Below are 14,400 nucleotides of genomic sequence, written 5' to 3' on the forward strand. Positions count from 1 at the left end.
CTGAATCGTTCTCTTCAGAGCATCCAAGTAGCCCATCAGCTTTACTGGTAAGATCATTTGCCACTGTAATTTTCTGTTACAGTGAACTTTATCCATGATTCTATTGGTGACAAACTCTCTTTTTTTTTTTTAAATAACAGAAAACCTAGGTTTTTGCTCCTCCTTTATTCTCCTTTCAGTACTGATTGTGGGTAAATTGTATAAAAGACCTACTTATGTTTGCCTTGATCCTGACCCTGGTAGGAGGGAGGGAGGGGGGAACTTCTGTTCACTTAAGGAAGATACCATTTTTATTTTTCTGCATTTTCTGTTTTGAGACAAAAATAGTCTTCCTCAAAATTTGCAAGCTCCAAGCAGCATTGGCTTACTTATAGAGGATCCTACTTTTGTGATTTCTCTGACCTCTCCTGAAGTGGTCAGACTTCTCATGTCTGCCAAAGTGTCTCTCTTACCCCTTTGTATACCAGCCTGACTTGTGATGGTAGAGTTCCCAATGGTTCCTTTTCGTGATTATGGAGATGTACCAGTCCTTACAGTAACTGCCATTCGCCATCTACCTCTACAATGTAAGAAATTCTGTAGTTGTATTATTGCATGCAGTGGTTATTCTGTTTGCTGTGCTGTTACTTCACAGCCCTCTGAATAGGAATGTGGCTTTCTGCTGTCTAAACAACTGCCCTATGATCTGAAAATCAAACTGTTGTGGTTTGTTTGGGTTTTTTTCCATGTTTAGTAATGATGGATGAACTGAGCTTTCATTTACAGTTCACCTGGTTCAGACCCCTTACAGCAACAGCAAAAGCTTTCCTGCCTGCAAAGGAAAGACAACAACTTCAAATGTAATCATATGGTTGATGAATTGTGAGGTCGGAAAGAGCATAGGTCATACTTTCATACCTGCATCATCTCTGGAAGTGTTAGTGGGGATAAAACAGAATTATGAACCTGTTTGTTTCACTGAAATGAGTAGGGTAACAATAACATGCCTAATGAGTCTATCTGTCAAATAAAGAGGAACCACATTTAGCGGAGCCATTTTTCTGACAGTGCCTGAAATCTGCTTGAGACAACTTCTACTATCTTATATTAAACTTAGTCATACTGGATATGAAATGTGCAGTCTAGAGTTCTTGAATGTGCCCAGAGAGTTGGTAGTTTTCCTGTGCAATTGGAAATGACTTCTCGAGTTGAATCGACAGTGAGAACATCATTGGTTTGCCTTTGTTTTTCTTTAACTCCTCTCTTCTCAGAAGAAAAAAGGCTAAGTATCTGCAGTCTTCTTCCTCTTTACTTTGCAGTGTAGATCTGTGTAGATCCCCATTATTTCCTCAAATTTTGCTCAAACTGTCTAATATCTTGGGTAATATGTAGAAGATATCCCATCGTGAATAAGAGATATCCTTATCTGGCAATACAATTTAATCTGACAAAATAAATCTATTTTATATATAGCTTAATATATAGCATAACTATACATACCCACATCAAATAGAATACCTCTCAGTGTTCACTGTATTCTCTGCCTTTCAGCTGGTAGTAGCCCTGTTCATGTCACCCAACCATGGATGGTTTTTCAAGCACATTTTTTCCCTGTGTGCATTAGCAATTAGAGATATCATCAGCTACTGAGTGTTTGTTAAATATTTTGATTATTGTCTTCTGCTTTAGTTGCAGATGGAACAGTTTACTAGTTTACTAAACTTGTTTCTAATTGCACATATCCTGGCATTGCACATAATTGTGGACCTTTCACATAAGTAATAATTTTAATTGTATCAATAGTAATTTGCTGTTCATCCCTAAATAAACAGTATCTTCTACTTGAAATGCAAACTTTAGTTTTCCTAGAGGGACAGCTTTTGATTAAATCTTAAAATGAATATACAATTGTATGTATGTATGTGTAAATATGTGTATGTATATAAAATATATATACACACACATACATTTCTAGAAATATTCAGAGATTTACCTTTGCTTTTTTTTCTTTATAATTCAAAATGTATTTTCTCTAATCATTATTCTTCATTATTGTCTTTCAGTATTGTCTTACTGAGTCACAAGACAGAAATGGATGTAATTTCATCAGCATTAGCATCTCAGTAATATATCTGAAGAGTACATTGCCAGCTAACACTTAGCATCCGCTAACTTTCCTTGTAAACTTGGTAATCTTGAGAGTTTGCTGCCAGGGCCTCCTTAGCCAAAAAAGCAGGTAATATCAGGAGAGGGAAACATTGTGACAGTGGATCAGATGTGTGTATTTGAGTTCTTTTTCATGGAACAACCTGTTAATAAACTGCAACAGGTGACTCATTTCTGAGAACAAATTCACCTAACGGCTGTGTCTTAAAATATGGCAAAACCTGGGAGACCAGAGAAACACGAGCAAATACAGCAGACAGAAATAAGAGCAGCCACCTCTGTGGCAGTCACTTTTCGAAGTATCGTGGTAGAACTATGTGCACCTAATATAAACGGAGTCATCATTAATTTTAGGTGGGGAGGTTGTTTCACATGATATACCTGCTGGCTGGCTGCTCTCAGTTTCCAAAACTGGTAAATTTTAAACAGTCTGGCTAAACTTGTGTGTATAATATATGTGTTTAGCTGCACAAAGTAATTGTGCAAACATCTAGTAGTCCTACTCAAATTAGTGGAAGAAGCTGGAGTACCTCTTTTATTTAGGCTTTTTGTTCAAATGTTTCAATCTAAACTGCAAACTTCAATATGGCACACATATTTCAGTCTTTATAAAAGTAATGGAACTTCCGTAGGTTTTCTTCCACTTACGTCTAAAGAGGTTTTAAAAATAGCTGAATTATTTAATAATATGGAGAACACATATGTGCATGTACACTCACATAACTTCTTTTAAGAAATGCAATTAGGTAACATTTTATTCTCAAGTGTTGCATTCTGTTTCATTACCAGATTAAGCCATCATGAAGCAAGGACTGGTAAAAACAAACTTTAGTAACAAGATTATTTTTAATTGTAATGAATGACATTACCATTCCAGTATTAAATAATATAACACTGTACACAGTGTACCCACCCAAAATAAAACTTGGAAAAGAGTCTAATTCAGAAAACTGGTGATGTGATTTCAGAACCACAAGGGAAAAGTCAACTGATTTTAACTTCCATGTTTTAAAGTCTAGAAACTAGTTACCAGAACTGGTGATGTCTCTCAACGCTAACTTATTTTAATGACAAATACAATTTACAATAATATCTCAGTTATTTAAACTTAACTTAATTTCCCTGCACACCAGAGATAAGCAGCTACCCAGCAATGATGTACCAGCTCATCACCGTTTTCATATTAATGTTGGATAGTTAACGCCTTTCCATTAAGCAGTGATAAGCTTGTCTGAAGATTTTATTTAAGAATTATGGGACAGTAATTGGCAAAGGTGGACAGAACAGATAGTTCATTCTTGGAACACATCTTTAGCTGTTGTAAATCAGGATAACTTCAGTCTGTTCTTTGCTTGTATCTGCTATAGATTTGTCCCATTAATTCTGATATGTAGAGTGAAAAGGTAACAGATCTTACACTCTGTGTTTGTTTGTTTTCTTCTTATCATGTGCAACTTTTTCCTTTTCTAAATTCTTGAGGAGTTTGGGCCGTCTGCATCCATCAGTGTTTCAACTCCTCATTGGTACTTTTCAATGTATTTCCCATCTCAAGACTAAAAATTACCCATGCATACAGTGCCAACACAGGACCTGTGTACCACTTAAATACATTTTAGTCTTATTTCAAGAGTTTCTAATGTATGTGAGGCATGGGGAACATTTACCCTGCCCCAATATCTTCTAGAAATCGGCTCTGGTTCTAGACTTTTCCCATCTGAGTTCCTGGGAGGGGAGAAGGCTGGAGCAAGTTTTCCCATTCCCTGGAGCTATGGTAAGAAGAGAAGGTATTAAACTGGTTCTAGCAAAGCAGGAAAGTTGCTTGAGGGAAAGAAACCTGCTGAGCCCCTTTGGGCCCTTCTGCTTGCTGAAATTCTCTGTTTATCTCCTTGCTACTCTTTCACACACAGGGTTTTTTTTTGTCAGCTTTTGTGCAGGAATTTTAATGGAGTTGTCTCTGGCAACCTGCCAATCAGTTTCCCACTTGCTTGAGCTTTTTTGGCTTTTAGCTACTTTCTTAAGTGGCAGCTGCAGCGTACAATCGAAACAGCTGGCTGGGGCAGCAGGTGGCCAGGGAAATGTCTCACGGATGGTTGTCTTCCTCAGAAGGATTGAATAACGGGGAAAAGCATAGCATCCTCTAGGATCTGTGGCAGCTGCTCGAAGGTGGTGCTAAGGAACAGGTGTCATTGTCGTGGAAGAGTACGAGTGTTTGTAACTTAGGCGGAGCATGAGGATCTGGTATGCTTAGCTCAAGAAAATAAAAGGAGAAATCCTTGCTGAAGGCAAAATGTCCTTTTGTAGCTTGTCTCCTAAGTCACTAAAACTTTATAGAACTTTCCTAGTTCACAGCATTTCTCAACTACAGTTTGACTGACAACCAAGAGAAAAGGGAGTTGGTGTCTATCTTTTCCTGTCCACATCTTGTAGATAAGTAAGCATGTAAGATTAAAAAGGAACTCATAGTGAAATCCAGCACACTGAAAACAATGTGAATTAGACTATTGATTTCAAGGCTAGAACATAATATTTTATTTTTATTTCTTTGTCTATATAAAAAGGACGTGGAAGAAGCAAAAAGAACATAAGCAATGTATAAAAGTTTAAAAAAGATCCCAGTTAAATGCTCTACTGTTGGGAGGTTTGTCCCTCAATACTATGTTTTCTAAAATTGTTACCACTTAGTTTCATTCAGCACTCTAACATTGAACAATAGATTATTGCTTCATATTTTCTGAAAGGAAATATATTTTTCACTGTCAAAACTGGTCTATGTTAACCGTAATTTACTTGAAGACTTCAAAAGAAGGAATAAATCAAGCAGATACTCATCTGTCCAACACTCTTAATCATCTGAACATTAAACAGGCGACCATCCTCCAGCTCTTTCTCTTCCCACATTATGTTGTCTTTCTCCCACAGTCAGAATTTATCAAGCCTGCTAATTATTAATAAACCTCCTAAATAGCTGTGTAGAGCAGGCCGAAAAGCCCAAGCCATTAAAATGACATTACTGTAAATACAAAAGGTGTCTATTTTGCTTTGTGTTAATTTGGTCCTTCTTACTGATCAGAATCAAAGGATCACTTAAACATATATGTAACTTTAAGCCTGTAAATTGCCAGTCCCAGTAGTGTTTGATCAGTTGTTTTGCTGCTATGCTTTAGGATTTGATTTCAAGTCTGGAGTTGCTCAATCTTACAACCTTCTGAGAGTAACGTGTCATTCAACCAAGTGCTGGTTATATATTTAATCTGAATTTGGAGTAGTTGATGTGATCAGCATTGTGTTTTGGACTGCAGAGAACCTCACCTGTAGAGTGGATTCACATCTAGGGATTTTATATCTGAACTCAATTCTTACTTATGAAATGCATAATTTGGAAACCTTTTTTTCCTGCTTACTTATGTGTATAGTAAAACACCATTAGAACACTATTTTTCTGAGATAATGATTCAACTGTCTACTGTGCTAAGTGCTTCATTATTAGCCTTGTGGGACTTGGATTATTGCCTTGGAAAACAGACAGATAATTATTTTGTTTCCTAATTTACAGACTCCAGTTTTAGAAAAAGATGGTGTCAAATGAAACAAAGAGATTTTGTTGCAAAGAAGCACAAAGAAGTAACATAACTCTTTGATAGTTTTGACCTTCAGTGTTTACAGATTGAGTGCACAAATGCTACGTTTAAGTCAACAAAATCACAACTTACGTTTAATTCAACACTTTTTAGGTTTTAAGAAAAAACAGCTATTTTAGTCTCACTTTTTTCTGACTCTAAGGAAAGGCAGGAGTGAACTGTTAAAAGGAGGTATTAGCTACCATGGGTCTGTCAATATTGCTCAATAAAAGAGGACCGGGGAGCAAGACCAAGTGCTAGACCTTCAGTCTGCCATCATTTGTAACTGCTGCCTTCCTCTCTGGCCCCGTTTTGGACTGCCTTCTCCAAGACAGCACTGGAGCACAGTTTGGGAATACTTTACTCCAGGAACCACCCCTAAAAGGCAAGATGGGCAAAAGTGCTCCAGCTTTGACACACTGTGTCCTACAACACTGCTCTACCCATACTTGCATGCTCCTGTGAACCATGTGAGACAGATAGCACTGACCTTCAGTGTCTTTTGATCTTACTACCATTTGTGGACTATAACGTAACCATCACGGTATTTCTGAAGCCGTAGCTTCAGACGCGCACACAGAGAACTGTAACTTATGACCACAGGGTGTAGCGTGCAGAGCACCAGGGAGTCCCAAAGCCCAGTGGTGTCTGGTGAAGATGCAGCCTGTGTGCTGCAGAGGGAACTTGCCCTACTACATCTGTGCCGCTCGGCTCCAGGTCCAGGGAGTGCTCCATGTGTCTCTTAATCTTATAAACGTACCCTAAAGCACAGGCTGACATTGACTGAGATAATCCAAGGGCACGGTTTGCATGCTAGAATGCAAACTTTGCATACTTTCAGGCAAAGGTACAGGCATATTGGCAGTTGTTCTACCCTTTAGTAGGAATATTTGTAAAGTCTCTGTCTATTCTGTTCCATATGCAAAGGAAAGAAGCCTGAATCCATACCTTTTTGCACTTTATGAGACTCTTTCCATTGGCTTTAGTGGCCTTTTAGTCGAGCAATTATAGTCTGGGAATAAGTGTGACATGTTTTGCTAGATTTAAGTTTACTTATTTAATTCAAATGGCATTGCAAAAGAACAAAGATGTTGCAGATGCTATGATTTCTCTTTATGAACTGAAATATTCTGACTAAAATAGTAAACATTTCAAACTCTTAAACTTCTAACTAAAAGCAAAATGAAAGTAAATTCCAAAGAACTAAAAATCAAATTGCAAACACTACTGGGAAAAGTTAACAGAGAACCTAAACATGACACTTTAACATTTTAAATATAAAAAAGGAGTTAGTTTTCCCACTCTCGTTAAAAATTAACACTTTTTAAAAAAGAAACCCATTTAAAAATTAATAAAGCAATCAAAGCTGTACCTTTTTGTAACTTAGTGAATATGATATAATCTGGTGAATCCTTGACAAAGGACATAACATAGTTGTGCATGTGTCTGTTTTTAATTATTTTAATGATTTTTAAAGGAATTAATGTGGTTTTGAACATTTAGAAATCTAGGAATGCTATGTGTTTTTTGCAAAATGGATGCAAGCATGAAAAGGAAGAGGTAAGGCAACCTAGTGATCATATATCAAGCTGAGAATGGAGCGAAGCATGTTTGTTCATGTTATTAATAATATTTGTGCAGGTGAGTATTCATCTGCAGCTAAATAAGTTACTGGACATAGAGATAACTCTGTATGTGTCCCCACTTTGGAACAGAGGAAATTCCATGCCAAAAATCATATTTGAGGAGGATTAACATGGTCAAGTGCAACATAAAAATGTCTGCAAATGCCAAAGTTATCAGTGTGTGTTACTGTAATGAAAAAATACACCATTATGTATGTGTACGAGTGAACCTACTGAGACTTGAAAAGTTAAACTAAAAAAAGTGAAAGGTTTCTGAAAATAAAAAAAAAAAACACAAACCAGCAACTGGCCTTAATTGTTTTAGCTGCTTCATGATTTATAAGGTAGCACTAAGAAAATGTTTTTCAGTACATTGGGTTTTTTTCAAACACTGCTTGTCTGATTTATTTTTGTTTTGGTGCTTTTTACATTTACAAATGTTGAAGCTGACAAGTCTATTTTTTTAGTTATGTTGTAAAACTCCCTACTAACTTCAAGTCATATCTATCATAGTTCCTCCAATAGTGTAACTGAATATGAAAGATGGGTGTCATCTTTTTGTCCTTTTGTGGAAAGGATTGAACGTACCGTTTTGGTGTTGTGTTACGACGTGTCTGATGCTTGGATGTGATGGACTATAATGACCCGCTTCTGGAGTTGAACAGGACTGAGTTAGCGGAGCTGGTGTTGCTGAGGAAGGGATTGAGAGCAGGGCTCTGCGCAGATGTCGTGCTAGGCTTTCATCTGTGCCTTTCATCTTTTTCCCATTAAAAATGTTTTATTGTTGCTTCCTTCAAAAACAAAAGAAAGCGCCAAAATCTTTCCTGACGGATACCTCACATAATCTTTGTTTGTCCCAGAGGAACATTTGGGGATGTAAACCAGTGTAGTAATAAATCAGGAAAGCTTATGACAAAACATTCATTTAGTTCTGTCACTTTAAATGGATAATTTTCAGTCACAGATTTGATGGATGTGGAGGAGTTGTTTTGTTTTTTATACTATGAAAGACTGCTGGAAAAAGATGACTGAAAGTAATCCATGAAGATATGTCTTTACACTGAAATTTGCTTTAGGTATTCATTGAGCTAGGCCAATATAGGAAGAGTGACCAGCCTTAATAACCTGAAATCTCCAAATCATAAATAACAGTAGCTGCAATTTTAAGATGATGCAAATTTCCCAAATCAGGCTGCAATGGTTTTGGAGAGTGAAATCCTCAGTCGGAAAGCAACCAACATGGAGAATCTCCTGTGATTCTCAGCTGAGCAGCTGATGGTGTGTTTCACGAGTGAAATGTTGCCTTCTGCAGCCAAGGGCAATCCTGTGGGTGAGAGGGGTCCTCCAGCAGGCTGCTTCTCTGCTACAGAGTCGTGGTGCTACCCGATTTCGATTGCTGAGGTGAAATACTAGGATAGGGCACCTCACTTTAAATTTGTTCAATATAATATCTACAAAAAATTTGCTTTGCCTTTCATGCTTATGCTTTCAGGTTTTACCTTTCTGAATCTTTGGAAACTATGTCATTATGAACTCCTTAGTATAAAGCTTTTTTTTCTGTAAATGGCCGTTATTGTATGCAAAATTAATCTGTAGATGCTTCAGAATTGCACAGATAATCTAAACCATTTTATAAGTCTTGCTCTGTTATAGGTCTTTTTGTCTTTCCAGCTTAGCAAGCTTTTGTGTTTTAACTATAGCTGTTTGAACCAGTTTTTGACAAAATTTGTCTTGAGCTACCCTGGAGAGTTGTTTTCAATCCATTTTCTTTGAATGTGTGTTGCAACGTTCTTACCACATGACTTGAATAAATGCAGTGCAGGCTCTTGAGTTTCTTGGATTGATGTGGTGGGAGTCCTCATTTATAGTTATCACGCAATCGATCACAGCCTTGTCTGACAGCTTTGAGTTTAGTCAGTCATTCCTATTTCTGAACACTTTTAGTGACATCTTTAGGGAAAATTGTGAATAAAGAGAGAGGCTTCAAGTGGATACAGGACATTCAGCGTAATGAATTACTGGTCATCTTAACATTACTGTCAGTTGTATGTTGCTGTGGTTAATATTTCTAGGCTTAATTGTCATTCTTCACCAGAATGAAAGCTGGGCTTTGGACCTTTGTCTAAATGACTGAAACATTAGAAAAAGGAGAATAATGAATTAGACTTTGTTGAATATGTTCCATCAGTACATGATTTAATGGAAAATTACTTTGTGACGAATGGGAATTTTTCTGAGAAATGAAGTCCCTAATGTAAAACCAAAAATAATTATTAACAGGTTTAAAAAAAAAACAACAACAAAAACAAAAAAAAACAAACTATAATGAAAGGCAATATTTTTAAGGAGAAAAGGGGGAAGGATTGATAAAAGGTCTTCCCAGGTCAACAGTGCAGAATTGTTATAAATCAGTATTTTTAGGTATTTGCAGATGATATTTCAGGATTAAATGCATAAAACCCTTGCTGTTTGAAAATATTTCCTTGAGCATTAATTGCTTTTTGAAGGCTTACCCATACTAAGTGGTATATTACTCTGTAATCATAATGTTGTCATTTGGACGGGGACCAAATTAAAAATAAGCTGGGAGAGGAAAGAAAGAACTGTCAGATGAGTTGGTTTTGCATGGCTTTTTTGCTTGAATGGCACTGCTAACATGTTGTAATAACCTCCTTTTAAGCAAAATAATTATGCAACGGACCATGTCTCACGTCGTCTCATTTGGTGTTTTCTTGGCAAAGAGCCCACTGGATTAAAACAGATGTATGTTGGACCTTTGACTTAAATAACAGAAAGTGACCAGTGAATCTAAAGGAATTAAGATTCCTTCCAAATCTAAAGCCTGTAAAACTCTACCCAATAGTTTGTACAACCAGTAGTTATCTCAGTGAAAAGATAGACAGCTGGATTGCTCTTTAGCTTCCACTGTGATGTCTGTCAAATACACAGAATACTGTTTGGTAAAGTTCATGACATTATTTCATTGTTTCAGAAAGAAAATCAGGCTACAAGAATTGACTTTTGTCTCTGAAAGGCCATTATTCCTATGTAAAGACATTCACTAAGAATATCACATGTTATCACAATATTGTATCAGTAGTGATAGTTTTACAGAAATAATTCTGTGGCTGAAGGATTAATGTAAAGTAGTTAGTAAGGAATATTTTGAAAAATGATCATAAAAATCAAAGCTTTTCAGAGAAATATTGAGCTTAGATGCAACATTCAGATGGTATGTAAATTGCCAGATGAAGTTGAAAAAAAAAAATCTTAATACTTATGCTAGTAACTGGCGATGTGAAAGTAGAGACTTGTGGCTGAGGTAACGCAGTAAGTGCCACACTGAGCTATTTTGAATGATTTCATTTCCCCTCCCCTCTTCGCCCTGCTCCCCCCATATTGTTGATAAGTACCCCATTCATTCTAAAGCAAGTCATTAGCGTTTTTTCAACTCAACCTAGAGGACATGCAATGCATATTTTAAGAAAATCCCTAATACAAATATTTCTATATCAGGTACATCTTCTCCTCTTGGTGTTCATCTGAGTTGCTCGATCCTAAGACATTAACAGGTTGTCTTACTACTTAGCCTGAAAACAGACTGCCTTTTAAACATAATGATTTATGGAATATCATTGGTATTTCACCTGTGCAGTATGCTACCTGGTTGCTGTCCACTCATGGATGTTACTTGAGGAAAAACTCATTTGTTTATGTTAAAAAAAAAGAAAAGGTGTTATTAATTGGAGAGTGGGGTTTAAGACAGGATAAGTTGCTGGCAGTATGTATACAGGAAATTATTTGGTTGTAAATTTGGTCAAAGCTTCAGTGCTGGAGTAGCTATTGTTTTTAATTAGTCTATCTTTCTTTCAAAGAGCTAATACAAAGTACTTTGACAGAAAATTTTGAAAGGTGAATACAAATTTGTTTCTATTCAGACTTTGTTTCTACTCAGTTCATGATTTTAGTAGACAGAAGCAAAATAACGCGCTGGCTGTTGGTCTCATCAGAAAAAAAAATTAGAGGACGAAATTTCCAAGGTGTGGTTGAACCATGCAAGTAGAACGCAATGGAGCATTTGTAGCTTTAGAGTGGTACAGATTCTGTTGTGCAGATAAACAGATGGAATTAATGCCAACACCTTTTGTTAGTATTTTTAACATTACTAATGATGAGAAGAACTGCAGAGGTGATCAATGTTAAGGTGTTTTAGGAGATGGCTTTTAGTGATTGCCTGGCCCGACCTAGAGAAAGAATTTCTCTACTGCTGACTGCTCTTCCTTCCCTTAGAAGGATATAGATAAACCGTAGTGAATGAGCAAGTAAATGAACCTTCTTGTTAGTAAAACTAATAGTAAAGTCCTCCTCATTAAAAGGAGAGAGCCTCCTGAGGGAGGTATTATAATAATATAACATGGTAACAAAAATTTAATGGTCATTTGAATAAAGAAGCAATGGCACATACACAAGAGGATGATCGGCACCATCCCTCTCTCACAAACTGAGATTTCCTTTCTCATCTCATCTAATAAATGACTTGAAGAGTTCAAATCCTTAGACATAAAAGGTGACTAGAAGTATTTCAGTGTAAATAACACAGCAGCCCTCAACATCTCTCTCAAAATCCTGTTTTGTGCTTCTTACTCTTCATTTTTCTTGCTTGTGTAGCAGGGCTTATATCCAAGTAGACTTAAAAAAAAATACATCTCTTTTCCCTTACATAAGTGCTCAGTTTTCATGTTCAGCTTCCCCCAGCAATTGTTCACAGTCTGTCATCCACTGAAATTAAAATAACTGCTCCCCCCAGGCCTCCTTACACCCCATTCCCAGACTCGTGCTTTCTCACATGTGTGCAGTGGTGGTGTTTTATTTAAAGATACAGTTACACTGGTGCACATGCTTTCCTGCATGCAGTCTTTATAATCAAATCTGTGGTGTTTCATATTTGGAAACTGAAAGCTTTCTTCAATATTCACTTGGAAAATGGGTAGAGGATGTAATGTGCAAAGCAGCATGCTTCTGGCAGTTGGAAGGGTTGAAACTGGGAATTCCCTCCACCTAGCTCTGCAAACATTTCTCTCTCTCCTGCTTCAAGATCCCAATTCTTCTCTCTGGCTCAGAAGCCAAGGCAACCTTCAGTGGGTTCGGGAAGGGAGAGAATTGCCACAATATTCCCAGTGTCTGCCCATAAGAGTGGAACTATGCTTGAAGTGATGGAAAAGAGGCTTTAGGCAGGCTAAGGGACAGAGTAGTCACCAAGGGAAGTGAGAAAGATATCTTTATAGGAGGAAGGATGCAGAAAAGCAAAAGAGGAGAGTAGAGCTAAGTAGTACAGTAAGTAATATAGTTCTGCTGTGTTCTCTGAGAAACAAGAAAGTTAATATCTCCCAGCTGTGAAGTTTAGATTCAGGTGAAGACCTCCTGGGAGATCTAGAACCATTTCCACAAATGAACACTATTCCCAAGTATAACCTGTGCGGTTACTCTCCCCTCTCTTTATAGTATAATTTTGATTTGATTGCCTATATTGCTACATGTTCCTCTGGACACCCCTGTGCCTGGACATGTAACCACTCAGTGCTTCTATCTCAATCTAAGTTACCAAATCTTGAAAACGAATAGCCATCAACTTCCCTTTCAGAGGAGCCACTGGAGACTCGTACTTGGTCATTTCACACAAATCCTGACTCTGACTGAACTGTCCTCCTTTGTCTGACATAGCTTTTCTAAGAACCTGGAAGACTGTAGGCCAAATAATGGTAACTAAATAGTCAGTTCTTCAGAGAAAGAAGGTCTCACATGTTTTGCATTGCAAACATGCAAGAAAATGTTGTCCAGGCAGTGGCAGAGACAAAACCACAATCTCTGCTCTTCTGTACCCAAGATTAGTCCTGGCTGATGTAGTTTAAACAGTGTAAAGAGTAATGTGGAGTCTTTGTCCATACCCTAGAATTAATCTATGTCACAGAAATTCTGAAGTATTTGCTGTTCCTGGGTACAGCTTGGCCCCAGCTAGAAGTGCTTGCCAGAAATTGCCTTTCAGTTGCAGTGCAGTTGATGGGACTGAAGGGAGACCAGAGTGACGTTCACAACTTAGAAATGCAGTTCTTTGCCTGCTTATTCACATTATTATTTCTGAAAAGTTATGATGGTCAACAGAACTTTTAAGTCTTCCAAAGGTGAACCACCGTATCCTTGAAAGCCTGCCTGTCATTAGGTCATATCTTTTGAAACCGTCTCATGTTTTGAGGACTGATCATCATATGGTCAAATTGCACTTCTGTTCCTTCCCCTGTCTCAGGAACTCTCCCAACCTGCTGCTGAGGCCACACCCTCTGAACAATCTGATCCAATCTCTAGCTCTTCTTGGAACAGGGAACAGACCAGAGGACCTCCTGAGGTCCCTGCTAATGTCAGGTGTTATGTGTTCCTGTAAGTTACAAATGAATTCTGTAACTGTCTTGGATTGTCTACTGATTCAGTTTCCATAGTTCTTCAGCCATCAGGGTGGTCCTTAGATAACGTCTTGCAGAAAGGGTGCTCTCTTCTTAGGAATGATTGAGAATGATATGAGTGTTTCCTAAATAAGCACTTGGTAATAGGTATCATCTGTTGGATGGACACTTTCATCAGTAACTGTTGGTGGTGTTCCACACAGGTCACGTAACAGCTGAAAGATAATATCATGGTGAAAACCACAGACTAGGATCCCAGATGGACAAGAATGGTCAAATGATTTGTTCAGCCCCAAGGAATTCCACTTGCCATCAGCGGTGACAGTGTTGGGCCACTGCAGACACTTCATCACACAAATGTTAATACTATGTTTCACCCAGAATTGTAATGAAGTATGCTTCCTCCTGTTTCCTGTACATTCCTTGATATATAAATATTGACATGCAATTGTAGCCAGTGAGGGATTTTATCTTTTACGTTAGAATAAGATCAAATGGCATAGCAGTAGGGATGTGAACTTTCTTCTGTAGCATCTGAAGAAACCAAGCTTGAAGGCA

At 37.6% G+C, this 14,400-nt stretch overlaps 1 protein-coding gene across 1 annotated transcript in view; it reads left to right on the forward strand.

Moving 5' to 3' along the window:
• Nucleotides 1-14,400, forward strand: part of PIK3C2G (phosphatidylinositol-4-phosphate 3-kinase, catalytic subunit type 2 gamma) — a gene marked incomplete at both ends in the record, with an annotated part of 124,037 nt that overhangs the window by 33,107 nt on the left and 76,530 nt on the right. Inside the window, one exon of the mRNA XM_010288538.1 lies at nt 19-47. Coding sequence (XP_010286840.1) covers nt 19-47 — 29 coding nt within the window. The remainder of the gene's footprint in view (nt 1-18; nt 48-14,400) is intronic.

The sequence above is a fragment of the Phaethon lepturus genome, unplaced genomic scaffold, assembly GCF_000687285.1.
Source record: "Phaethon lepturus isolate BGI_N335 unplaced genomic scaffold, ASM68728v1 scaffold8790, whole genome shotgun sequence".
Taxonomy (NCBI): Eukaryota; Metazoa; Chordata; class Aves; order Phaethontiformes; family Phaethontidae; genus Phaethon; species Phaethon lepturus.